This window comes from Drosophila miranda, chromosome 4 (assembly GCF_003369915.1).
Source record: "Drosophila miranda strain MSH22 chromosome 4, D.miranda_PacBio2.1, whole genome shotgun sequence".
In the NCBI taxonomy this organism is placed as follows: Eukaryota; Metazoa; Arthropoda; class Insecta; order Diptera; family Drosophilidae; genus Drosophila; species Drosophila miranda.
Window position 1 is genome coordinate 22,873,116 of NC_046677.1, and position 27,779 is coordinate 22,900,894.

At 40.6% G+C, this 27,779-nt stretch overlaps 1 protein-coding gene and 1 long non-coding RNA gene across 5 annotated transcripts; one reads left to right on the top strand and one right to left on the bottom strand.

The window, feature by feature from the left end:
• Positions 1–3,438: 3,438 nt before the first annotated feature.
• LOC108162678 lies at positions 3,439–27,183 on the bottom strand. Of its 2 annotated transcripts, XM_017297522.2 has the most exons (6): positions 27,047–27,183; positions 24,930–25,170; positions 11,575–11,757; positions 9,317–9,501; positions 8,566–8,862; positions 3,439–4,304 (listed from the first exon to the last, which is right to left on the bottom strand). In XM_017297522.2, the coding sequence occupies exons 2-6, from the start codon at positions 24,991–24,993 to the stop codon at positions 3,642–3,644; spliced, it is 1,392 nt and encodes a 463-aa protein (XP_017153011.1). In that variant the 5' UTR covers positions 24,994–25,170; positions 27,047–27,183; the 3' UTR covers positions 3,439–3,641. The 2 variants fall into 2 exon arrangements, with proteins under 2 accessions (XP_017153011.1, XP_033249022.1); XM_033393131.1 differs by lacking the exons at positions 3,439–4,304; positions 27,047–27,183 and adding an exon at positions 8,093–8,125 and having other exon boundaries at positions 24,930–25,203.
• LOC117188770 lies at positions 9,956–20,920 on the top strand. 3 transcript variants are annotated; one of them, XR_004472832.1, is made up of 4 exons: positions 9,956–10,101; positions 20,143–20,274; positions 20,327–20,567; positions 20,627–20,920. It is a non-coding gene; the product is annotated as an uncharacterized LOC117188770 (long non-coding RNA). The 3 variants fall into 3 exon arrangements; XR_004472831.1 differs by having other exon boundaries at positions 20,327–20,920; XR_004472833.1 differs by having other exon boundaries at positions 20,338–20,920.
• Positions 27,184–27,779: the final 596 nt, after the last annotated feature.

Below are 27,779 nucleotides of genomic sequence, written 5' to 3' on the forward strand. Positions count from 1 at the left end.
CCGAAAGAGCCATAAAAGAGGTTTTTGGTGCTTCATACAACATCTTGGTAATTATATAGTTTCTGATTCTAGTCCATGGTAATCTATAAGTATACTTATAAGATACGTACTATATATATCTCGATTTATAAGTATTTTTTTAAGATCTGGACTTTCCACATTAGGGAGTGCATTATATTACTAATCTGGGTATGGTTTTCGCTTGTAGAAAATCATTTTAATATAGTGCCAATGGTAATTTACTTGTGTGCTCAATGGTGTTCAAATATGTAGACCAGAACCAGCACCAAAAACACATAACCAGGCGAGCAATCAAATAAGCGAAAATTAATTAACTTCTGCTCTGTGGCAGGCGACACTCGAAAGCAAACTGACAAACCGCAAAAACCGGAGCGCTAATCTCTCTGCCAAATCCGTGCTCGCTTTGCTCCAAAGGATTAACCAAGAGCAGAGCAGAGCAAGGGCTGGCCCCATCCCTTCCCTAATCCTTTGGCAACAAAGGCGTAACGGAATTAAAAACATAAGCAGAAGCAACAGCCGTGAACAAAGCGTCGAGCCACGAATTAAACTATGTATTTAGTTATAGCTGGGAGCGGGGGGCCGCCACGGGACATGTGGCATCATTAGGAGCAGGTCCTGCGGACTACATCACGTTTCCACCTTATCGCCTCGTCAGGGGCTGGGCTGCGGTTGCGGCCAGGGAACCCATCTGCCACACACTCGCGAGGCAACGAACCAGAGCAGACCCAAAGGAGCTCAAAGTAAGAGCCAGTGCTGGCCAGGGTTGTCAGCGTAAATTAAGTTAGTTGTGCTTGAATTTTGTGGTGCGTATCTGGCAAATTGCATTTTTGTTGAAAATCGCATCAGGCAGGTTGTCCCCACACAAAAGACAGCTTAACTTCCTGAGAGTTTCTAAGGAGAAATGGGAAAAAGGGAGAAAACCTACTGAAAACAGGAATTCCTAAGAAGAATACATTTTTTGGGACTTCAAAGAGGAAACTATCTTAGGGAACCTTCGTATAATAGTCTGGATTATAAAGAGATATATTTATGCCTTTTGAAGTTGCTTTTACCAAACCTATTTCCTTATAGCAATTTAATTTTAAAATTTGATAATATTATGGAAAATCACTTGAGTTTTCCGGCAAGACTCTTGGTACAAGCTACATGGTGTTGGAAGTACAACTGATACAACACCAGAGTCATGGTGCCCCGAGATGCATTCATAAATCAACATCCAGAAAACATTACCATGTACCATGTGCATTCGCATAAATAATTAAAAGTGCAATAAAGTTTGGCCAAACATCTGCTTAAGTGGTTGAAAAAAGCTGAATACTGTCTGACGAGGGATTGTCTGTATTTTGTGTGCAGCAGCCGAAACTCAGGAGATAGACATACGGGCATGTACGGATATATCGTACCAACGTATATCTCTATAGATATATAGTATGACTGGCATTGTTTCGCTTTTGTAAATACAAATTGAAAAGTTGCAATCATTGCCAGAGCCAAAGCAAATACAACAAGGGGTTGGGGGGGAATAAACCGATGAGCAGACAGGTAGGAGAGGAGCAATTGTAAAGACCCAAAACCCCAGACCCCGGACCAAGAGCATGAAGAATGGAGAGCACGGGAGCCATAATTACTGTTATGCTTTATACACACACAGTTGCACTCGCAGGGCAGTACAAAAAATCGTTAACAACTTTTATGCACATCCTCCCCGACTGATGGTGGCTGATGGTGGCAACCCTGGTTGTAATGCACAAATATGTCGGCCACTTGTGCATTCCACGGGCTTGCAATTCAAACAGCAACAGCCACCACACACGAGAGAGACTCGTATCGAACAGAGAACAAAAATGGAAATTGAAGCGTAAATATTCCCACACAATGTCGAAGTAAATGCCTTTAAATTACGTATAACAATACAGTGGATACTCGCTTCAATTACCCAATAAGTGCGAATTTAATGATCGACTTTTACGACTACGAAATATCCCTAATTAATTCTTGTGCTGCAAGTGGATGTGCTCTGATTCTGAAAGTTCATGGAGTTTTATGGAGACCAAAAAGAATTAAAATTGCGTTTTTGGATTCAGATAAATGCTGTGCAGGAAGTGGCTTTCTTTGCTCTTAATGTAGTAGGTCTGCGATCACGACAATTTATAATAGATTGGCAGATAATTGACGTGTGCCAAGTCGTAGAGCTTTAGTTATTTTACATTCTAGAAACCCCTTGGTCTTGAGGCCCGATTTGCGGCTTAAAGTCTTAAGTCTTTGCAGCGTCGATGGCTTTAGCAGTTCGTATGCCGTTTTGTATATATCAGGTACATAACTATTTATAATAGTTTTTCTAATAAATAATAATAATGGTACCTTAAATTTCTCCATGTATACTTTCCAGCTTATGGAATTTATCCTGTACTTTAACAAATAGAAATAACAAATGGAATGGCCAATATTAAAAACATGATTTTCAATTGTTTGCCTCGGACAATGTTAAAATGTAAACATTTAGTATATTCACAAGACAAAGGATATTCAACTTCAATTGGGAAAAAAACGTTTTCAATGCCAACAAAAAATTACCTTGCCCTAGGGAATGTGACCAAGGTAACAAAAAAGGAGTGTCACCGACACATGTTCACAATAGAGACCAAAATGAACTAAAAAAACGTACCTATTAAATATATCCTTTAAAATGTTTGCTCAGGAAAGCCAGAGAAGGTCATGCCACAGACATTCCTGTGACACCTCTTGGACTTTTGTTGGTTTTTTCTAAACTGGCTCTGCTGCCCATAGGAAAATAGTCCTAGGAATGGCATACTTTAGAACTCTGATATCAAGAATATCTCTTTGCAATGCTCAGGGTTTTCCCCACATAAGCAATAAATTCATCAATTAATACGCTTTTATGGCAAAGGTTTATTTGACAAAAGGAATAACAGGCAATTAAGTTAACCATAAGCTGACCACAATTAATTACCCCAATGCAATGCAATATAAAAAATAATTAACTAGGCTGCTTTTTTAATACGCATTCAGCAAGGAACTAATGAGGCATATAATGCCGATTCAGCGTTTCATTCACATATCCAGTTTAAATCCATAAAACCATCATAGCCTCGAACAGTTCGAGGCTTTCAATGAGAGATGAAAATGAGCACCTGAAAGTATGCGACACTTGAAATAACAATAAACTTGATTCAATGGCTCTGTGGATTAATTAAATATTACTTTAATTCATCAAAAAGTGAGAGAAAATCTCTAGCTTTAGATTCTCTAAGCTAATCGTTTCTCTTCACCAAATACCCGAAGAAAATTATCTAATATTCTTTTACTTATTCGATACTTTACTTGCCGTTTATAAAATGAATTTTTGTGTTTAATATGTGTTTTATAAATTTCATTTATTTTTTGGAGGCAATAAATTAATTTCGGATGCACATTTGGCACATTTAATACTCGCACGCTGTCGAAATAAATACGATTAAATTATAATGATAAATAATAGAGGGGATGCCATCTTCTTTGGATTTCTCAGAGACATCCTCGATGAATGCTGGTGCCTACAACTAGAATCTTAAGACTAAATACTCGTACAATGTCTAGACTAGAGTGGGGCTTGCCAAAAATCACTTTCTCGGCGGTCCCATTGACAGTTTCTCGAACATTGGCATTGCTTTGATCACTGACGGCCCCGAAATCAGTTCGGCGTCGGGATTGACCGGGAAATCTGGATTCGCGGCAGCAAAATCGTTGACGGCGATGTCGTGGGACAGGTCGATGGGCAACGAACTCTCGTAGATGTCAATGTGGTTGTCCAAATTGTTGCCGGCATCTGCTTCCTGGTCCAGGTCACGGTCCTGATCGACCGCCACCTCGTTCTGGTCATGTTCCTGATCCTGGTCCAGTGTTTCCCACTCTTCATTGAAGGTTTCACTCATTTCGAATGGTGCGATTGCTTCACCGTCCTCATCATCGGAAGACTCCAGCTCATCGCGCTCCCTGGTCTGCAGCTGGGCCAGACGATGGACCAAGTCCGCATCCTCAAACAGTGCAGAGTCTTCGGCCAGTTTCTCCGCAGCTTCAAACTCCTCCTGTTCCTGTTTCTGGCTGTCGAACAGCTCTTCCGCTTCTCCCTTGGCCTCTACAGCGGCAAACATACTACTTTCCGTATCTAAATTGGCCATGATTTCCTTATTGATTTCCAAATCCGTACCTTCTGCTACAGAGTCTGCGGGCGAGCTGGTGGCAAGTTTTGTTGTAGTATATCTTGGTGTTGTTGTTGTTGTGGACTGTGCGTCGTGTGGGTGTGTGTGTGTATAATGGGTTGCAGGTGCAGTATGTGTGCGTGTGAAATAAATTGGATAAAAATTTGTATTAATTTAGGTTCGAAAAGGGCCAATCACGCGGTTAAGTTTCGGATAAGGTTAAAAAGCAGACGCTGCATGCTAAAATAAATGGTTAAATTAATATTTAAAAGTACCACACCTCTACTTAAAAGAATATATACAATATAGAACAACTTTAACCGATAAAAAACTCACAATCAGCGGACTTCGTGTGTAAGATTAAACTGAGCTTCTCTTGCGCCCAGCACAAAGATTTTATAGAATTTAAGCTACTAGCTTAAGCCGTGAGAGGAGCTTGTAATAAAGCTTTTGCATTATAGAGAGAAAGAGACCAAGCCAGCCACAACTTGGCAGCTTGTTGTTGTTATTTTTACAGAGAGGAGATAGAGACGTCAAACTTTAACAGTGATCTGTTATTTCTACTCTCTTCATTCATTATTTACGTTTGTTATTGAACATTTGCATGATTCAACAGCAAGAAAGAGTCAAAGCTAACAAATGAGCAAAGCTTTCAAAGCTTTACACCGATCTGTGGGTTCTCGCTCTCTTCTCTCTAAACTTACAGTCTTCATTCATTATTTCCGTTTTATAATGCACTGCATGATTCACCTTCGTCGCTGATAAATCAGCATTTCGTTAAGGTCTTGGCACACTCACTCTCTCTCTGTCTCGCGCCCGGTGGGTCAGTGTGTCTCGTTTCCATGTGAGAGGCTGCTGCTCTGCCGCCTTCGGCTCTGTGACGTTACATATTCCCCTCAGTTTGTGTCCACTTTTGCCGGTCGCTCATTAGCAATTTCTAAGAAATTCATATTAATAATACCTACACACTTTTGCGCATCTGTTTATTTCTGTTCGTTACGGATCACTTTATTTTTTATAATTGGAATCTGTTGGGTGGCGCGGTACGGAAACAAGGCAAATGTTTAGAATAGGTGGCGCCATGACTGAGTCACGATTTCTGTTTCTTGGGAATTTCCTGAGAATCGGAACGAATTGAAAAATGTGGCAGATGATTCAAAATCTGCATAGCGTTTACTGACAGTGAGTCCAAAATTGGTGGAGCAATCCTTAAATGAAAATCAAATCAGGCTCCAACCTGACCATTGGGGAGGACTCTTCCCATTCTCATTTCCTGACTTTGGTCGCCTTCAAATTGAAAAATGCAAATGCACACAGTACTTTGCAAATAGTTATCAAAAGTTGGCATATATGAGAATTATATGCATATTTATTGGGTTTTTAATAGGAAAATATTAATAAAACACGTACTCTAGTGCGGCTTTGTGGGTGTGTGGGTTGTCTGTGTATTTTCACATGCTTTTTACAAAAGCCTCAGTCGCCAAATTGTTTGACAGGCTTCAACAATTTTTCAATATTTCAACTCAAACGAGGGATCGCACTCTGCGTCTCTCTCTCTCTTCTCTCTCTCTCTCTGTGTGCCCTGTCGCTGCTGTCCCTTTCGTGCATATTAATATTTATAACCATGAATGTTAAATTCAAATAAACGCATGAGAAGGCAGTAGGCTCCATGCGGGTATCACCTCTTCTCCCACTCTCCAGCAGAAGCCCCAACAAACCACAACTTTCAATATCCGCGCGAGATGAAAAAACGAAAAGTTTAACACACAAAAAATTTAAATGAAAATACAGCAGGAACAACAAATTATTCAAGAACGGGAGGTGGGATACCTACAGAACCGAAGCTTTGGATACCCTTTTATTTCGATCGTTTCAGTGGCAGCTAAAAAAACGCAACAAGTGGATCTATAAGACAATCAATCGGTTGAATTTAGAAATGGAAATCAACAAAAAAAAATGCCATCAACTTTTTCGTACAAAAATTATTATAAAGTAAATTTAATTTAATTGGATTTTTAATTTTTCGAAAATCTTTATACGCTTTGGACAATAATCTTTTAATAATATTTAATCATATGATCACTTTATATGTCCCTTCTTCTCTGTATACCAAAGCATTGCAAACACCTCAACAAAAGACTAATACCTCTCCTGAAAGCGTATAATAATATTCGCAACTTATGTGACTAGTTTTTTTTTGTGGAAGTTGCACTTCTTCTTTTCGCTTCCGGTTGCGGCTACAAAAATGTCACCGCTGGCATTATTTAAATTTAAATTTTCGCATTTAAACGTTGACATGTCACTTACAACTTTAAAGTTGTTAATAATTGCGCTTTACGCCGCATTGCATTTTTTTTTTTTTTTTTTGTACGGTCATTTATTAATTTTCCGCTGATTTATGTTGCAAAAAAGTAGAAAAAAAGTATTATATCCAACAAGCGTTCGTCGATTTCGCCACAATAAATTCTCATAAATACAGGCTCCACCTCTCCTCCTTTTTGGACCTGCTGCCACGCCCATAGCCGAAACGGTAGAGAGCCCCGCCCAAGACAAGGATTTATGCGAGCGGAGCGCATGACTTTTAATAAAAATTAATTTTTATTATGGCCTAAAAGTAATTAATGGACTCGCAGCAAAACCGAAAAGAAAAATTGTCGCGTATGATGCATGAACCGCTGCATGGATGGTAACGGGTGTGACCAATTGCCGACGGGGGCAGTGCGACTGTACATATATTATCCTGCAGTAAGGTGCGTTACAAAAAGGGTTTACATTGCATATTAAACCGGCAAACGCTGGGTACGCTACAGAGGGAGAATTTCTGAACAGAGATATGATTTATAGGGGTCTCATACCAGTACATATAAGCTGCTGGGTTCTGTTTAACCGTGGCTTAATAGCTGACTACTATTAAAGTTCTTTGAAGTGCAATAGTTATTTCACGGTTCGTATCTGTATCTTATAGACCCTAAACTCCCGAGACTCCTATAATTTTTGCCTTGTCTCCATTAATACCTGACTATTATTGCAGTTCTTTGAAATGCAATGGTTCTGAATTTTGTATTTCCAACGGATCTTCAGACTCTGAAGAGACTATCCTGAGATTTCTATCTGGCTCTGTTGAAATATTTTTAGTTCTTCATAGGCTTTGCTGATACTATCCTAAAAGACTTTAAAGGTTCTCCTAACATTACACTGATTGTATTCTGAGAATGTTGTGACTTTGCTTTTGTTCTCTTAATTTCAAGCTGATGATCAGCCCACGCTCTATCCATCTTCCATCTGTATTATATGATCGGCCTCCCACATGGCCCCACCTCAGTCTAGGCCAACTGCTGGCTAAATTGCCTTTTCTTATGACTGATTACATTATACATTTGTTTAATATAAATGTAATATAAATAGTGTCACTGCCCACACATTATTTGAATGAATAATCCCGTAATACGAGTGTGCAACAAAGTTTAAATAAATTTTGAAATGACTTCAAAACAAACAGCTTACTTATTACCACAACTCTCAGTGATTCAGGCAATAATTTTATCTGTCAATTACGCAATATGTATTTGCCTCTCATCGCACATGGCTGGGAGTTGTTTTGTGATTTTTACACATTTGCATAATATGGCAGTTGCATTATATTTTTTGCCCTGTGGCCACATACTATAATTTGTTTGCATTATTAATTTAGACGCAGCTGAAAAACTGAATCAAACAAAAACTACTCACAAATCCAATGAACAAATATTCATATTATACGATAAACACAATAAAAAACCATAGAAAAAATCCATCTAATTGTACAATTAAACATTTTGTCGTGCTAATAAAATATTTACGATTGCGGTCTGAAGAGATTATTGGCCTGGCAAATTACAGAAACTTAATTAAAGGCCTAAACGGAACTGCAACAAAAAAGTGGGGAGGTGGATTTAAATTAAAAATAAATCTAATAAAGAGTAGCAAATTAAAGCTTTAAATTAAAATAAAATAAAACAAAAGCAAACCAAACCAAACCGAGAAGCCTCTCACCAGACCAAGCCGAAATCCATTTTTATTTGCATTATTTATTGTTTTTAGTAGTTTAGAAATAGAAGCAGGCATTCAATTAACGATTAAAGATATGTACAAGTTGCTGGATCGTTTAGTTTCAAGGCAAAACTTTATTTAAAAATATAAGAAATATTTATATATATGTAAGTAAATATATTACAAGTTAACATAATGTTTTCTCTTTATAAATTGCTCAATATACAATTGTTGATATTTGCTGTTGGTTAGTAGAGCGTTTGCTAAACGGATTTTTGGATTTCCGGGATTAAATGCTTCGAAAATATGATTATACCTGAGGTTCGTCGATATCGCGCACTTCGTTGTCCTTGGGCTGCTTCTCCAGGGGCTCGCGGCGGCTGTTATCGTCATCGTCCGAATTATCGAACTCGCCCCGCTTGGTGGGCAAGATGGCCGGGGCCGAAGTGGCTGGTGCCGCGGCAGGCTGGAAATCTCCCTGGCTGGTGAGGACACCCTCGGCCACCTCCTCGCCGCTGTCCAGGGGACGCACATTGACCACACGGACCTTGAACAGGCTGTTGGTGTCGCCGTACACCGTCTCATTGATCTCCACCTTGTGGCCATCAACAACCTGTTTTTTGTGTTTTAAGATATTGTGGAAATATTAAACTTCGATTTTTCGGTATATTTTGGATATAAGTTGAAGAAATTCGTCTAAGAAATATCTAAATTAAATTCATCTTTTTAAGCTGTTTAAATCCCATATATCCGGTACAAACGCAAACAAATTTTAAAAAAATAATCGATTCAAACTTTTTGCAGTATACTCTTAGGTGCAAGAACAGCTTAAACTAGTTTTTTGTGGGTATCTTCGATTTTTCAAATCTTTTAACCAATTTAAATCGATATAACCAAATGCTCTTCAAACTAGCTTTAGCCTTAGAAAGCTATCCGATTATTTTATATTCCCCCTTCCAATGCCATTCCCTAAACGACTTTGATTTACTGTTCGTCTTTAAGTATTCCTTTCAGCCATTTCTTTAACAGATTTTGATGATACATCTTCCCTCAAACACAGTACATACCTTAACCGTTGAGGTTGTATTGCCATTCTTGGGGTTCAGGGGAGTCAAAGGCCGCAGACCGAAGGAGAAGCCAGATCCAATGCCATCGCCTGAATCATCCGCACCGGCACCAGCACCCGTGCCATCCTCACTCGAATCGGTGGCAATAACAGGCCAAAGACGAGTGCGCAGACGACGGAAGAGGTCTGATGAAGTAAAAAAGAACAAAAAGATCAAAAAAAAAAAATGTTAAATAGAAAATAGGAAAATTTCGGGTGTCTGTGGTATAATTTCAAGCGGAAAAACAAACTAAAATAAAAGTGCAGCGCAGCGAAGAAACGAGACTGACATGGAGAGAGAGCGACTCTCTGGGAATCGAAGCAGGTGCCCTTCGTCTAGGTCTGGCTGGCTCTTGGTCTTGGCTGTGTCTAAGTGCTAAGCAGACATTCCATCGCTGTCGTTCTCGTTCTCGTTGTCGTTGTCTCATGCTAATGTATTTTTCAGTTTGAAAATCCTTAATCCGTGAACGCACTAAAAAGCGTTTTCTGTGTCGCCAACGCTTTGCAATTTGCAATTGCCTTGTCTGGCCCTGTCGTAATACCATTCTCACCCACCCTCACCAGTCCCCTCCTCCCAAAACACACCCCAGTTTTTCATTTCTGACGACATACTGTCGTCGCCTTAGTGTCTTTCTTTTCTCTCTTCAACCTTGTCATAAATACTTGACCGCATTGCTTGGACGACTAGCTCTTGGCCCGGTCGCGGCTTGTCGCCAATTTATTTGCTGGTAATTTGCGTTTAAAGAGGTGTGAAAAGTACTTCAGTTGGCTGTTAAATTGTATGTATCGTTTAGTGATTGATAATGGGGCAGGAAATGGCGAAACTTTGCTGAAGTTTGCTGGTTTTTAATACTTTGTTGTAGAGAGAAAACGTAGCTTGCTAAAGGTTTATGTACTTATATAAATGTTATGCTCTAAGAAATATTGGATAGCCTCCCTTAAAGCTTCCGAAATAAATCCGTAATTTGAAATAGAAATCCATTGACCAATATCTATATCAATATAAATCAATAGCAATCACCTTTAATATAGGAATATATATCCCCACATTGATTTATCTACGAGTATATCATATCTGAAATACTCGTCAAATATTTGTACTATTTATTTTTCAAACATGTAGTAGTCCTCTTTTTAGCCCATCCATCTATCCATCCGAGTATATGTCACTATATTAACCTATCCCTAAATCAATAGACCTCCTCTTCCAAGTCACATGTTATATATATATCCATTATTCATCTTTATACCCAAACAGCCTTTCTCTTTCTACTTTAATACACCTCACCCCCCAATATACATAGTACCCCTCCCCATAGAGAACTCCAAGTGGACTCTGCTCCTCCATCTACAACTCAAATAAATCGCTGACAACAAAGTTCCGAGGCAACCGCAACTCCCCGAACTTTCTATTTGTCTATATGCTGTTTCCTACGCTTCGTTATCTTGTTGACCCCCCACTCTATCTCCACCTCCCCCCCTAGGAAAAACGAGTCTAAAAAAGAACAAAACATCTTTCATGCATATAAAATGCCATGGGCTTTGCCAAGTTTTTACACACCCCCAGCCCCGCCCCCCCGGAAACGCACGAGTATTAGGATAAGATTTATGAAGTTTCAGCTTCATCATCGTCATCTTCATCTTCTATCGAGGCGTCTTACAATCTTAGCTCCGAGCAGATATAAGGCTGGTAGATGGTGGGCAAACTTTTCACTTTTAATGGCCAACAGACTGGCTTGACCTACTGTACTCCACTTCCCACCACCACCCCCTCTAGCTATCCATCTATCTATCTATATAAATATAGAAATAAATACAAAAGAATAAATAAACTTTGTCTGGGGACTGCACAAAATTTGACATAATATTTTGATAAATTGTTTTTCGTTTTGAAGCCAGAGAGGCGAGAGGGGGGGGAAGAGTCGGGAAAGTTTAAAAAGTCCCCAAAGGACAGTTGGCTAATTGGCTTGACCCAAGGGACATCATGCATTTAATCCAATGTCTGAGCCATCAGAGCGTATGCATATCCTTCACCCATTGTTCAGCTCTCTCGCATCGTCATTAAGCAGGAATAAATGTGATGTGATCGAAACAGAAATGCAATTGAGACTTGTAATTATGGATGGAGCACATTTTTAAAATGATTATTTAATTAAAATACCATTATGCGTATACGTAATATCACGCATACGCCCCCCGCCCAGGTTACGGCGCACTCACCATCGAAGGAGTCGAAGAAGCCCGTGTTGAAGCTCGTCGGATTGGACTGAAGGAAGGGATATCCAGCGCCCGTATCGATGACACCGCCAAAGTTATGGAAATCCGGCTCGCCAGCGGCGGAGGAGGACTGAGGGCGAGAGGGCACTTTAATCACCTCGGCATCGTCCTGCGGATTGTTGCGCGCTGCAAGAAGGGTCGAGAAATGAAATTAAACGGTATTATTCATCATTAAGAAACAAATTGGCTGCGAAAATTTTCATTAAATTAGCCAAATCAGCGAGAAAAGCGCTGACTTTCATGCGCTGCCCTTTCGTTCGTACCCCCTACCCCTTTCTGGGCGCCTCATTAGCGCTTATTACGCAATCTTTGCTTAAGCATAATTTTCTTTGACTAGGGATATATGGTAATGGTTTTGCTCTTTGACCTGACCTTCTGACCAGTTACCCAAGGGAAAACTTCAAAATGGGAATTTCAATTTGATTTCCCAGCCTCGCCCCGGGGGAAAAACTGACCCAAGGCTTTTATCAGAGAACCTCTAAATAAGAGACCCCCTTCACAATGATTCAAAGTAAGAACGGGGCAGCGCCATTCCCCGCATAGATAAATGCGTTTCCTCTTCTTCGTCCCACTCTCAATCTCCAGTCTCTGGCATGTTGCACTTCATAAATCTCGCCAGCTGACACTGACAGCGACAACAGGCACACAACAGCATACAGCACAGCCGTCATACAACAAGTGGCTGGAGAGAGCACGGCACACACTCGTACTCGCACAACAGAAATTACGTAAAGTTGGTATGTATGGCTATAGGAGTACCCTGTACTCAGATATTCACTTGAAATGCAATCAACTAATAGAGAGAACCCTTCACGATCTGCTAAGGTAAACAGGATTTAACCTTGTTTAAGTGGATCCCATAGAAATTTTCTTCCAGCAGCTGTAACAGAGAAAAGGCACGACAGCTTAACAGGCTCTTACTGTTCCCAGGTACCGCAATACGTTAACAGCCTGTGGCCGCGAGCACTAACAGCGCACTGTTACGGCTCTCTATTAACAGCCTGTGACCCCTCTCAGTTACCAGTCTGTGGACGCTCTCGGTTACATCTGACAGTGATAGCTCTGAGAGCGCTCTTATGAACCACACGGCAATGGAATAAAAGGGAAGTATACAGAGAAGCTGTAAAACGATCGTTGGAGTACTCCCACTACAATCCCTTAACATCCCTGACTTGGTATACCATGGTTCCAGCATACCCTCCAAACACTGCGATAATCGGGCTTCGGAAACCAAACTAACGACGTTAAAAACAAGTCAAGCCAGGGTTGACTCTCGCCTCTACTCGACTCTTTCAGATGAAATGTGAAATATGAAGAGCTTTATGTGCTGCGTAAAATTGCGTACGCAGAAGGCCAACCGTATGTGACCCACCCTCCCCTGAGGCGCCAACAAATGGGTAGTGCAGGGGTCCGCAAACAAATGCACTTTTGTAGGTCGACCCCTCACGACCCCCAACCCCTTCGGACGTTCGCTTTTTAAGCCGATTTATGAGAAATATACACGACACTCGCAATATGTTTGGGATTTTGTGAAAAAATGTCGTCGTCGTCACCGTCATCAACAGAGAGCGAGGGGGTCTCGACCCCAGGTCCCCCCAGCGATCAAACATAAAGTGGAGCAAAGAAAGAAACAAAACGTAACCCCAAAAATGGGCCAGAGAACGGAGGGGGGCCACACACTGGCACACGTGAATGTCATTTACAAGTGCAAATATTTACATTTCGTGGTGCATATGAAAGTGGGCTACATGCTGGCAAATATGCACCATGGATATATTTATGGATAGGTAGTACTCGTACACTCGTACATAAATGCTGAGCAAACATCTGTGAAACTGATCGAATATGCAATTACCTTTAGAGAAAGAGAGTTAGCTACAATCTTAGCTCCGAATCTAAGATCCGAGTGGATCCGTGCCCCATTTCAGGCAATTGCACTTTTCCTGATGTGCAACACATACCATCTGACTCATGTTTGAATTTAAGCGGAAGACCATGGGGACATTCTTTGTCCATAGCACAAATCAGCACTTTCGGATGAGCGAAATATTTAATATTTGGCTTGTACTCGTATGCGAAAGGAAAAAACGAAGCGGATGTAAATGCTCAATAACTTGATCTCACAAAGTACTCCAACAAATATACCCCAAACAACCCCGCTTTCAGCTACACAACAAATGAAGATCAAAAAGCCAGCGAGATTCTCGTATATGCACACCATATTTCATGGTTTCGTGTAGCATACCTTAAGGGGCAACGGTGGCCATGGCAGAACCCTTTTGTTAGTGACAAAAGCAACAAAATATAAAAATTGAATCATGTACCGGGATGAAGAAATTTTCAGAAATGAACATGTTGAATTTCCCTTATCCCCTTTTTTCTCTCTTCTTTTTTTTTGTGTTGGGTTATTAATCATGCGAAACATGGCCGAGGCGAGACTTCAGAGAGAAACGAACACACAAAATGGGGAAAACATCTAACATGGCATATTCATTAATTTTCCAATAATTAAGCCCAGACAGGAGGACCACAACTCGCTCGTCCTCCCCCCTTCCAGGCTTCGTCCATTGTTCTGTTCCTACGGCTTCTGCTGAATTATGAAATTAATAAAACCAGTTGGCAGCTCTGGCTCTGGCTGTGGCTAATGGTACGGGGCTAACGGGGAGTGGAAATTTCTGCATAGCACTGCGCTTTTGTTCTAAACACAGCGAACATTTTGTTGCTAATTATGTAAGGTTAACAAGCAGCGGCTGGCCCCTCCTCCCTCCTCGACCACTGGGCGTGGCACTCATATAATATTTTTTGGGCTTCCCATTCTGTTTTTTTTTTCAAGCTTTTGTTTCGGGGAGCCTTTTGGCGTGTGAAGGGCAGAGGAGCCAAAATAAAATCCCTGGCAATCGCTTCGCCTGCGTTTTATGGCGCTAATTGGCGCCCAGGCCAAGGGGCGGTGTTTGGTGGGTTCAAGTCTGCGTCAATTAATTAACATAATTGTACAATTTTGCATAATTTACTGAGAAGCCCGAATGATTTTATTCCCCAGACAACTTTTGGGTGGGCTTTAAGTATTTTTTTGGGTTTCTTTGGTTAAGATTTCACAGCCAAATGTTTAATGTGAAATATCACTGAATAGAAATAAAATTTCTTTGATTTAGAAGCTGTAAATAAATACTTTAAAATTAGGTAAATAATGTACTTCAAAAGACCAAAGACATACCTAAACACTTATGCTATTGAAGTATTTGGTAATGCTGGCAAAAGTTGTTCTATCCTGCATTTACCTGGGCCTTCTCCTCCTCTCACAATCGAATAAAGAATCCCAGAGCATTAGCTACAGACACTTTTCGAATGAAATACAACCTACAAAAGGGCAAAACTTCTAGTCTAATAAATATGCGACTATAATTACAAACTGCCAGGCCGCCTATCATCTCTCCATGAAAAATCCCTCTGTGTGAAAAATTGCTTGAAAATTTGAAATGCATTTCGCATCTCTCTCTCTCTCCTTTTTGGGTTTTGCAGCAGCCCCCAAAATGGTAATTAAACTGCTGGCCAAAAGTGTCGGTTTGGTTGGGAGCCCGTTTTGGGGATTGAGGGACCGTGGGGGCGGGAGGCTAGGATCGGACAGGACTGCAGGACTGGCCATCAAATTTATATTGCGGCTGTCCGGGCAGCATTTTTGAGTGGCCTCAATATGGTTTTTGGCCAAACAAAATTGCAATTCGCTTTTTGGCCATCATCGATGCATGCGTTTTCAATTACTTTGACGTCCAATGGTCCACTGGCCGATGAAATATGTGTAATACTCGGGCAGTCGTTCGTATTCGTGTTCGTATTCGAGACAAGTTTACCACTTTTTCGCAATTCATTTGCCATTTTCCCAATTGAAAATTGCAAATTCAATTCACCGAACAATTCCGGTTGCTGTGGCCGAACTTTTCTAATTAATAGAAACAGTGCAAAATAAAATATGAAAAACCAGCAAAACAATATTCCATAAAAGTTTCCAGATTTCACTGCGGGGCAATGCTCATTAAGGGTTCGTATCTCAAAAGCCCTTCTCTCTCTCCCGCTCTCACCCTCTCTCTCTCTCTCCCTCTCTTTCTCTCTATCGAGCTATCTATCAATTATTTCACCATTTTGGTTCTCACAAATCAATTAAACTTTCGCTCGCTGCGCATTTTTAGCTCCTCGACTTTGTTGCGCCTTTTTTCCCGTTTTCCGTTGCATGCAATTAATGAATTTTTAATAGCCGCACTTTGGTTAATGTAAAAACTTTTCCCCCTCCCCACCATAAGACCCTTCACTGTCCAGAAGGGCAACCAGGGGCTGTCGTGTACTTAGGCTGCTGCTGCTTGTTGTAATTATGATTGTAGTTGGGCGGAAAAAGTTAGTTTCCTATGTAAATCTTTTGAGAATTTTCTCTTTTGCCCAGCTTCAGGCAATTATGAATTGCAGTAGTAGGAAAGGGGGTGAAATAAAAGGGTGAATAGAAAGGAAGTAAGTAGGACTGCGACTACTTACTCTTAGCTACATTATAAGTCAGGTTTAATTTGATAAAAATCATCTGTTCCGGGCAACAGAGCTATTAACATCCCAGGTTAACAGCATTTGACCGCCTGCTACCCCGCTCTCTGTTAACAGTCTGTGGAAGCTCTCTGTTAAAGCTCTAAAAGCGATCTCACGCTCGCTCTCACGATCCACACGGCTCTCGAGCGGCCTTAGCTTATAAGGAAATCTATCTCTATCCAACCTCCTACAAACACCTTCTGTTTCGAGTTCCTGCCCAATTTTTGATCTCACCCAAAGAGTGGCCTGTCAGGCCTAATCTCATCCAAGCTGCTGCAAATTACCTCCAGCCACCTTAATTCATGCCCAGTCCATCCAAAACTACAGCAACAAGAGGAAGACAGACCATCAACGCCTTCGGAGGAGGACAAGTTCACAGCTCAGGCATTTCAATTACATACAAACATTTATCCCCCCCGCTAGCACCCATCCTGACTGTGGACTGAGGACTGTGTACAGGAGATTCCGGGATTCCACCTCCTGACAAACTCAATTGTATGCAATTTGGGTTAAAATGATTTCAAATCAGTTGAAAACCAATGAACAGACCAGAGACCCGGAGACCAGGAGACCAGCAGAATACTGCCTCCTGTCGAAGCTGAGGCTGATGGAAGACACAAGCACCCAAAGGGGACAGGGGTGGCTCTGTGAGAGTGGAATGGACATGCACCGAGTGCAGACTTGTGTCACGTTCAAGAACTCTAAACAGGGGGAAAATTAGTTTGATGCACACACACACACACACACACACACACACGCACACACACACACACACGACACTTGAGGGGTCTGCGTCTGTGGCTGGGGTTGGGGCTGGGTCTGGGGCATAGCAGATGTCAACAGCAGTCGGGCCGAAAGTGAAATCAAAGCCAGCTTTCAAGTCTCACCGCCCAACCCCCGACAGCAATTGAGTGAAAGTGCAGACCGAAGCTTAGTTTGCTGTCATTCTCCGAGTGAAATGCCATTCAATTGACGTGTTTCGGAGGCTCGCTCGAATGGGTGTATGTCCCTGTGTCGGAGCTGATATTTTTGCTAGAACGCACACATCACACAGGCACACACAAATCCCAAACCCAAACCCAACGGCAAAGAAAAAATCAAGTAAGAAAGCGATAGTTGCGATACCGACTGTAAAATACCCGTCACAAACTCTTCGTCGTGCAATGTGTGCGTCTTTTGGCGGAGGGAAGCCATTCTGACTGAGTGCCCCGACACCTTCTCCCTGTTCTATGTTGTCCATAAATACAGTATACCCTTAGATCCCGTCGGACCACCGGGTATCATCATTTAACAAATGATGGACGTGCTGGAGCTTGAACCCCTTCTCAAAGTGCCGGATCGTTTCCATTCGGTTCGGTTCAGGTTTTTTGGAAAAACGAAAACGAAATTAGTTTAACGTCTGGGTCCCTAGTTCCCGCCCCCACTAGCCCCTGGACCCACTTTTTGTGTGTGTGTGTGTGCGTCTGTGGCTGGGGGAAATCGTAGGCGTCCTGTCTGCTGCTATCAATTCTAATTACAAATGTCAACAATGATTTTTCGGTCATCCCCTTGATGGGGCAATGGGCAATGGGCGATGTGCGATGACGTTAGATCTGAGGGGGGGCGCTCAGCCATATAGTGGTGTGTGTGTGTGCGACTTTGGTTGGGTTGGGGGGCCGCCTTGATTAATGTGACGCGCTGCAACAGCAGCTGGGTCCCACGTTGCACGGTTGTCTCGACTTCGACTGCGGCGGTTGGGTCGCCTATTAGGGGATGTGGTGCGGTTCTAGTTGTCTGCATGGTTATCTATCCACATCCCCATCCCCGATTGATTGGCAGCCGCGATGAGGGACTGCGATAAGAGCCAGTCAGAAGAATGGTTTGTGACAGATTCGAGTTATATTGAGGCCTCAATGGGGATACAGGGTACAGGGAGATGTGAGATAACAAATGGGGTTTAGCGGCCATTTCAATGCGGAATTAGTAGCGGAAGGATGCAAAACAAATGGTTGGCAATATTCGGAAACAGTTGGACAGGTTGCATACGATTAGGGGTAGATATGAGCGCTATACAGAAGTGGTTTTTATTTAGCATTATTTCATCATTTTCCACACGTTTTCTGAAGGGACTCAATCTGCTTTCAATCAACATCAATCAATATTCTCCATAAGAATAATTATCTAAACAAAACAGCTTCATTAACCAAACAAACAAATAACTACGAATCTTTCACATCCCCCTTCAACACCCCCCTTTTCTCTTCCAATAAAAACCCGATTTTCATGACAAACAAAATATTACGTGCCCTCAAAGAAAAGAAGGCAGTGTCCAAGTAAGAACAGAAGTACCCAAAAATATATACAATAATATGTAATTCAATTAATTTTGGATCGCTGGGTTAGTCAACCACTGGTGCCACTGTACGATGTACCCCTTACCCTTACTCCTCCACAAGCCACCTGGCCATCCCCTGAAAATCCCCTGGCCACCCCCTGGAGTACGAGTATGTCAGGTGCTGCTGCCTTCATTTTTCATTTCTCACTCCACTTCATTTGCATTGCGTCAAAACAAAAACAAAGCTCGAGGGCTTGACAGCCTAAGTTGAATCGAGAAACAAGAAGTGGCTTTCTGGATACCCTATACTCAGAAAGGCAACAAATTTTGTAGGGGCTCTACAATTAGTACATATTCCACACTTAATTCTTATAATAACAGAGATATTAGGAGGGAGCTCTTGGAAGTATCCAAGAAATCTGCCAGATTTCTGGAGGCACAGTTCCAAGAACATTTATTTGCCAGTATAGGGATAAGGAGGATTGTAGGAATCCCTACAGTATTAAAACTGATCACAAGGATGTTCAAACTATGATAATATTGGGGTATATCGGTGGAAGTTGACCACCTTAAAACTTTGAATACCGTAGATTTCCTTCAATTTTTGGAAACTAAAGAGACTCTTATAGCCTCGAAAATTCTACTCGTTTCTACCGAAGTTTATAGGATCTATGTACTACGATTCTCTCATCTTGTTACAAAAATCCACTCAACTGAATATACCCTTGTAAGTATTCTATGGGTACCGGAAACGAAAACTTTGATTGTAACGGTAGGCCTGCCTGCTCTCTCTCTCTCTCTCTGGGACCCCTCCCCTTTTTGGTGGCGCTGCCAAATGTGACAATCGTGTCACGTACTCAATGTTCTGGAAGATTGAACGTTACGTTTGTCGCGTTTAAAATGAGTTTTTTCAACTGAATTTGATTTTGATTGTTTGGTCCCGGACACGAATTCCATCATCCCCACTCCACACCACACCACACCACATCCCATCCCATCCCATTCCATTCCAGTGTTCCGAATACACCTTCTGATATCGCCACATGCAGCAAATTGTTCTGCAAAGCGGAAAAACTGAAATGGCCAAAAAGTAAAATTGTTTAATTTTAGGCTTTCTTTGGCCCGAACTCGAACCGAGGAGTCGCGCCCTCATTAATTCTGTTCGGTTCGGTTCTGTTGACGTGTACGTGTAGGAAATTTATTAAGAAGAAAAATGCTCAGATTGGGTTTCTGGGCTTCTTTAATTTCGAATGGAAAGAACGTGCTTTAGCTTTCACTTTGGATTTTTCACAAAAATGGAGTCAATGGAGTATGGCATTGAGGGGAAGCGCCTGACTCCACAATTGCACAAAGCACGTCTTCATATTGAATATGCTTCTTCGGAATGTTTCATCATACTGTATAGGAATATATGTACTACTTTACAAATAGGAACATATAAAAATGTATTTAGAAGGCACTTTATACAGCTACAATCCTATCAGACATAGACCCTCTGACGATAGCATAAATAGCACACTCTGCTCATATTTCGTACTGTATGCCAGCATCCCATGATCACCCGACATAGTATCAAAGACTCTACAATGTTCTGCGGCACGCCAAAGACTGTGTATATTTTTTATTTTTAGATTCGTGGACCGACTCAGCTGAGCAAATAATTGAACAAGTAGGCAGCAGAGCAAACTTTCATCTATCGAGAGATCAGCAAAAGATTGCAGGCCTCTGATGAATCTGACAACAAAGAGAGTGGCTAACCAGAAGTAAGACCTTCCACAAACTATAAATTTCCAAAAGAAACTAACAAATCCACAGACATTTTTCAGGAATCTTAGCGCGTGTAATTTCCGCAAATAAATAGGGAAAAGCATCAAAATGTTATGCCCAATCGTGCAACAAACGAACATTGTTTGGATAATTTCAACATAAAACATTGCCGCAATTGAAATTGTAGTAGCGCATGGTGACAATTGCCTGATTCAAATGCAAATTGCAACACCCATGGAGGAGCCACACACGCAGTGAAATTTGAAGTTCGCATATTTTTGGTTTGGGAGTAAAACCGCAAATTGCTATTAACGAAAATCTAATCATAACCGGAAATTAATTTGACAGGAATCTCATTAAATTTACAACCCAACCGAGCCACTCCACTCGACACAGGAGGACATCATGCGGCCACAGCTGCCGACGAGGAGGCAGGATAGAGAGGGAGCCAGAGAGGGATGCCAAACCCAATCCGCATCCACCGCATTTCTATTCAAACCAAAATCCAAACTCCCCAATCCCCCCCTCCATCCGCAAATCGTTTAAAGCTGCATTGCGTTGACATTGCAACAGCCACCTGAGTATTTGAGTAATGTACAGGATTTTCATTATAATATACAATTATTTCAGTTTGCCAGGCCATATGAATGATGCGTTGATGCTTGGGTGTAGGTTCGTTCATACGATGATTGGATATCACAAAAACTACAAAGGAGATAATCTAAAATCTACTTAATTGAATGATTTTATCCGAATGAATTGTATCCCTAATGGTTCAAATGGAACCAATTTATATCCGATTTCCGAAAACAATGGCACCCTGCTTTGGGATCAGGCCTGAACTTATCTCATTCTAAAATCCAAATACCTTTGTTGCGATATCTTATCCGCCATAAACGCCCTTTTTCCCCACATTTTCTGTTGTTGTTGCAATCTCCTGGTTCTGCTGACTATGAGCAACTGCCTCTGCTGCCGATGCTGATGCTGCTACTGCCTCCGACTCCTCCTGTGCCTCCGTCGGTGCCAGTCGGCTGTAATTTATTTCTGATTTTGGGGCTTGCGCCATGCGTGGCTGAGCATTAGAGGCGCTTGCACATTTTGCCAGCACATAAATTAACATAAAGAGGCGGCAAACTGGGAGGCATGCCTCCAGGGAGGCCTTGCAGCGATTACGTGACATTGAACCAGAGCCAAAGTGGCTCTGATGCTGCTGCAGCAGTTCTCAATCACGGTGAGAGCGGGCTGAGTCATCCACCTAATTGGATAAACCCTTCGTGACAGCTGACAATTGCAGGGACAATAGAGAGGGAGACATGTCCAAAGTCTAGACAGATTTCTATACGTATAATAACGATTCCGTATTTCATTGTTGATCGAACAAACAGTAAAGAATAAATTGATTCATTAATTTCTTTGTTGGGAAGATATACCATTATATACTTGGTGAGGAAAGTCCAATACATTATGTATTTGTGCTGAATAGTGGCTATCTTATAGTCGAAATTATAGTTGTCTAACTATGACCCACACCTCGACTAATGGCGTTGTTAGGAAAATTGTTTTCCTCTTAAGATTTAACTTATGATTGTTTTATCATTATGGAAGCTTAAGTGACTATAATTTACGAGTATGTACACGAGTATATGCATATGCACATAGTCCCCACGAATGGACACTCAGATCTGGGTTAAATCAGATATCATCTGGGAATTTGGCTGCACAGATCCAAAAAAAAATGATGATTCACTTTACAAAATAAAAGAATGATGAGAAATGAGAAAAATATTACCCCACTTTATGCAATTTTGGTATACACGGCTACGGTACTTAAAATCTGTCTCAGGTATCCCCACCCTCCATTACAGCTGTTTTTTTTCCTCTGTTCCACTCACAGTCACGTTACAGCGTTACAGCGTTTGAACTTTTTGTGTAGATTTGTGTAGAATTTCATTGCAAGTGATTAATCATTGGGCTGCTAGCAAAACCGTTGCAACAACAACGACAGAAACGACAGCAGCAACAACCGAGAAAACAACTACGGCTGTCATGTAAAATGTTCTCCGTCCATCGGTATGTGAAAACAGTGCGTTTCAAAACCATAAAACAGCCGATAGTTCAAATAAGAGACTGGCATGGCAATGGTCGAGGAATGGTATGGTGTACTCCATTCTTACAGTTTTCAAACGCACCTTACTAGCAGACTTAATTTTTTTGTACATTTTGCTAACCATACAATTGAATTATTCATTCTAATTTAGTTTGTTTTTGTTGTGGCATGCTGATATTTACTTAATTTTCTGGAAATGTATACATTTGTTTTTGTGTAAAACCCTGTCAGGTGACAAGGACAAGGCGGAGACGAGGCGAGACTGCTGCTCGATATAATCAACCAATTAAAGCTTAAAGTTCAAAATGCAGAAAACAATTTCATTTAATTTGAATAGGCTGCTCTGCTCTGCTTTGCCTGCTGTTGTTTATTCAATTTGGAATTGTTTAATTTTTGTTGATTGGTCCCAACGCCTAGCCCCGCCACGAAGTGACCACAAGAGAGTCCAAAAATCAAAGGCAACAAAAATGTTCGGCTTAAATCAACTTAATTCGAAGTTAAAATTTTATTTAGTTTTACAGGAAGTGTCTGAGTCTATGTTTTGTATTTGAACAACTTGTTCATTTCACTGGCTTTTGGTTCTAAAAACCAACTATAGACAATTCTTCTGATATAAATGTTTCATATTTCAGCCTTTATTCAATTGCAGCCTCCTTTTTTTTACTGCAAATAATTTCCATAATTCTCTAAGCCCCTATAAATTATTTCCACTCTATTGATTTAGGTCCAAAAAATATTAAAATTATATTTTAACTAAACCACCCATGGGAACGGACTTACGCAATGCTAATTAGCTGGCGACTCATCAAACAATTCGACACAAAACATTTGAATAGGGCTCCGAAAAAATTAACTCCAATTTGCATAAATAAATATCTGTCGGAATTAAACAAATTGCCAAGCAATTCAGCAAATGTCAACCGTATAAAATATATATAATAATTCACCAATAATATAATTATACCTATTTAGGGCTTTATTACAGACGACACCACGCATAGTTGCACATACTCGAGTGAACAGTAATAAAATGCAGAAAAAAATGTGATTTATGGCCCGCTTGCAACTGCAATTTGTACAGAGAACAGAGAACATTCCCTGAAAAGGCCTTAAAAGCGAATTATGGCCATAATTAACCCAATTCTTTTGGCCATGGTACAGTGACACCACATCGTCCACATACATGGCACTCGTAAAAACAAAATTAAGAGAACCACAAGACAAGAAGAAAAGAAAAATGCCCAAGAATTTCAGTGGCCAGAAAGTGGAGGAACTTGAGTGAAGAACATTGTACGTGGGTTCATTCAACTGTGGGTCTGAGATGGGGGATGGGTGAGACCTTCAGATGGTAAAGACATGTCTCGAAAGACTTCAGATTTATAATAGTTTAAGGACTTTCAAGATATCTCTGAGATTACTGTGATGTATCCATATTTTCCATTCAATCAGGTCTCTTCTTCCGGCATGGCAGATTACCTTAAGAAATTAATTCAAAGAACTATTTTTAAAATAAGTAAAAGATGTGTAATTGAGAGATTTGTCATCAAGCAAAAACCCATTGAATAAGGCAGCTCTTCAACTACAAACACCTCTAATTGAAAGCAAATCAGCTCAAGCTTGTATCTGGAACAAACCTTTCTGAATATCGGGACTTATTGCATGAAAATTTCATATTTCATGCAAATGATTTTGACTGCAGCACCAAATTTGACAACTTCAAGTGGCTGTGGCAGCTGTGCCAAAACCCAACCCATCTCTGGCCTCATCATCTGCGATTCACTGGCAGCACAGCTTCTTCAGCAATTTATGCATTCAAGTGGCAGCCAAAGGCAGCAGCCAGCAGCCAGCAAACGCTGATGATGACAATAAGGACGCAACTCCCTGGATCCATCCCCGGACTCCACTCCGTGATTCTGATTCTGAGAGTCTCTGATATTTTGCCCGTTGTTGTTACTTCTGTATCTGTAAGATGCATTTGGCTGATTGTCAAGTGTCTCGTTTTGTTATCAAGACGCTGGCATCATTATCCAGGAAACAGGAATGCTTCAACGAGTTAAAACTGTTACTTAACCGGTACCTTAAAGCACAGTTTGAATTCAATTTTGGGTAAAAAAGTGTCTTCGCTTCTCTGATAAAAAGAAGAGGTTGTTCCCTGTACCAATAATAAGAAAAATTAGACTAGGATTGTCCTTAGGGCTTAGTGTTCTGTGAGAAACACATAGCCGTAGCTCCATTAATCTCTCAGATCAGAAAAAGCAATCTGTGCAATTTCTTAATTAATTTCTTAATCAGTGAAAAGTATTGTTTCATTTCAGATTGTTCTAGACATTTCCAGATTGCAAGAGAATATTTATTTAAAGAAATATATAAATTCTAGGTTTTCCCCCTCACTCCTTATCAATTTGAATTATTAATGAGTTCAAAAGGTTGCCTTCTCCCTGTTTTCTTAATAAGAATATACATGTTAATGATGATTTGCGATGTGTGTGTGTTTGTACACTAAAACTTGATTTTCGCCGATTGATTTATGGGGCTATAACTCACCTGGCAATGTCAAGACTCCGCTGAGGGCCAGAGCGATCAATAGAGCACTGAGCAACAGCTTCATATTTCTTATTTCAATTTTCACACGCTTTTAAAGCCTTTTTTTAGTTTGTATTGTTTCAGAACTTGGTATATGTTTATATTTATTTAGGGCACAGTTTTTGTTCAGATGCCTGTTGTATATTTTCTGCGTTTCGCCGGTTAACTAGTCGGCTCTGTTCTGTTCGGTTCGGTTTCGGTTCTGTATGGAAAGGCAAACAATTCTCAAATGCGCTTAAATGATTTGAGGAAACGGCAAATAAACGGCAAACGAAACCGAATGAGAGGGCGTGAGGGAGAGCGATTGAGTGAGTGGCTAGCCTGACGCTGACGTTGACGTTGACGCTGACCGCTCGCTTGCTCTCACACTCTCCCTCTCAATGAATATGGCTCTCCCTTCGACTAAATTAAACGGTACGTTCCTGACTGCATGACACTTACTAACTTATTCTTCTACTTGCTGGCAGTAATATTTCTTTTAAATATACATACTTATATGGAAGTATTATGTGAATAGAAGCTGACAATCGCTCGTATATTGATATACTAATCATATACTACTCAGTTGAAAATTTATTTTCTAAAAGCTACTCTTTACACTCAACATTTGTTGTAATATTACCTGTTATTGAATAATAAATTTATCATAAAAAATATATTCATATATATCAAATTTCCAAAGTTTTTTTAGCCCTTTAAAATTCATATGCATAATTTCTAACTTTAAAATCCTGCTCCTATTAAGTGACTGTCATACCGGCTTACATTCAATCGAATGGTCAGCAAGTGCTGTGGGAACGAAAATGGGGACTTCTCTGTTTTTTGCGGTGTGCAATATTTTGGTCCAGCACTGTGCCTGCATGCGACGTATGAGTAATTTTTTGTTGTTGTTGCGGCTAATCAGTTTTTGTCTATGCTTCGTTAACTGCACGCTCATTCTGCCTCTGTCTGTCCCAGTCTGTGCCCATGTCCCTGTCCCTGTCATTCATGCTACTCGTACAATATGTTTTCTATTCTCATTCGTATTTTGATTTGACTTCAATCGCCGCACTGGCTGGAAATTATTTCGATTTGTTGAATGGCTAAATCACCTGTTGGCCGAGCTTCGTATAGAGTTCAAGGTTAACGATTGTGTAACTTATTCGCTTATTCACCCATAGAGTGTCGAAGCTTGTATGACACTCACATAATGGTGTAATACCAATTTCAATTGGTGAAATATATAAATACTTATTAAATCTTTCCATAATAAATGGGTAAATAAGATACAAATGGTGATTTACTAAGAATCCCCGCCAACGAAATTGTGTACGAAATTTTCTTAGTAAAAATCTCCCGTTCCGGGTTTCCAAACCTATTACAATATATTACCAACTGAAAACAGAGCTTGAAGCTAAACAGAGGTCTCTTCTCTATAATTAAATGCTTTTGATAAAGCTCTTCTTGTTAATTCCATAATCAAAACAGTCACGCCTTCAGTTGAAGCCGATTCAATCCAGTCACGACTACTGCGCTGGCGTTAATGACAAAGGTCACCGTTTTCTTTGGAAATTGTTAGAGCAGTTCCAATATCGGATGATCTTTTGTGATCTTTCTCTTTGAACTGTTAACATTCTGGTTATTCTTATTTTTTTTGAATAAGGCATTTATTCGAATTGTTAATATTTTATTGGGCTACAATATTAGAATATTTAGACTGTCTTTTTTTCTCAGATATATAGAAATTCATATTATATTTGGTATATTAAGCAATTTTTGAATTTTTCTTCAGTTTTATTTTGTTTATACATAGGTATCTTTTTTTCTTATATTCTTTATTTAAGATCTGTACAAAGATTTGACAACCATTAATTTTTTTTTGTTTGGACTTTGTCGTTTTTTTTATTGTAAACACTTTTTTATCGCAATATAAACTTTATGGCACACGTGTTAGGGGGCACAATGCAAGTATTTGCACAGTTAAATTCAATTTCGCAAATAATTTCTAGCAAATGTTCTAATGGATTGTTTATAAACAATTTTTTTCGGCGCCGAAACGGAAATCACACAGACATAAACAATCTCTTGTATCCACATACCGACTCGAAAATTTGCATAAACTTTTGTTGTTGCTGCTGCTTCGGTCGTCATACAGTTATTTCTGTAGGTTGCTGGCAGAACTCAAAGTGGGACTCGTTTTTGGGGGGAAAACTCGCGATCTTCGCCGTGCGCCGTCTCTTGTGAGAGTTGATTTCGGACTAAACGAATGCGTACGGATTTGGCTTCATTTATACCAACGCACACGCAGTCCGCACATAAAGAGAGCGATGAGAAAGGCAGGCAGTGCGAGATCAGAGAAGTCTTCTCAAAGAATGGCCAACAAATATGATCGACTGCGGGATGCCTGAAAATGGATGGGCAGCAAAGGCAGACATACAAATTAAACTCCTAAAAATGCAGGGAAGAACGCTGTATTACGAATTGTGCTCTGAAAGTAAGAGTTGAAAGGCGTTATACAAGATTTCAATCCTATAAGCCATGCCTTCATGGCTCTCCACTATACCCGGTATACCCAGATCCCCTTAGGGTATTTGGAATAACAGAAAATGAATAAAAATGCGTTGAATGCATTGACACGTCAGTGGCAGTGCCAGTGGCAGTGGCAGCAAAAGTGAATGTCGTCGGAGAGGGACATGGACTGTGGGTCATCCCTTGACCAAACAAGCAAAATCACAAATTCAAAGCAGCTCGCCGACCAAGACTACGACAAGGAACGCGCGCCAAGCTACGTTCCTGGAGTGACAATGAACACTTCAGATCCGCTCCAAGGCA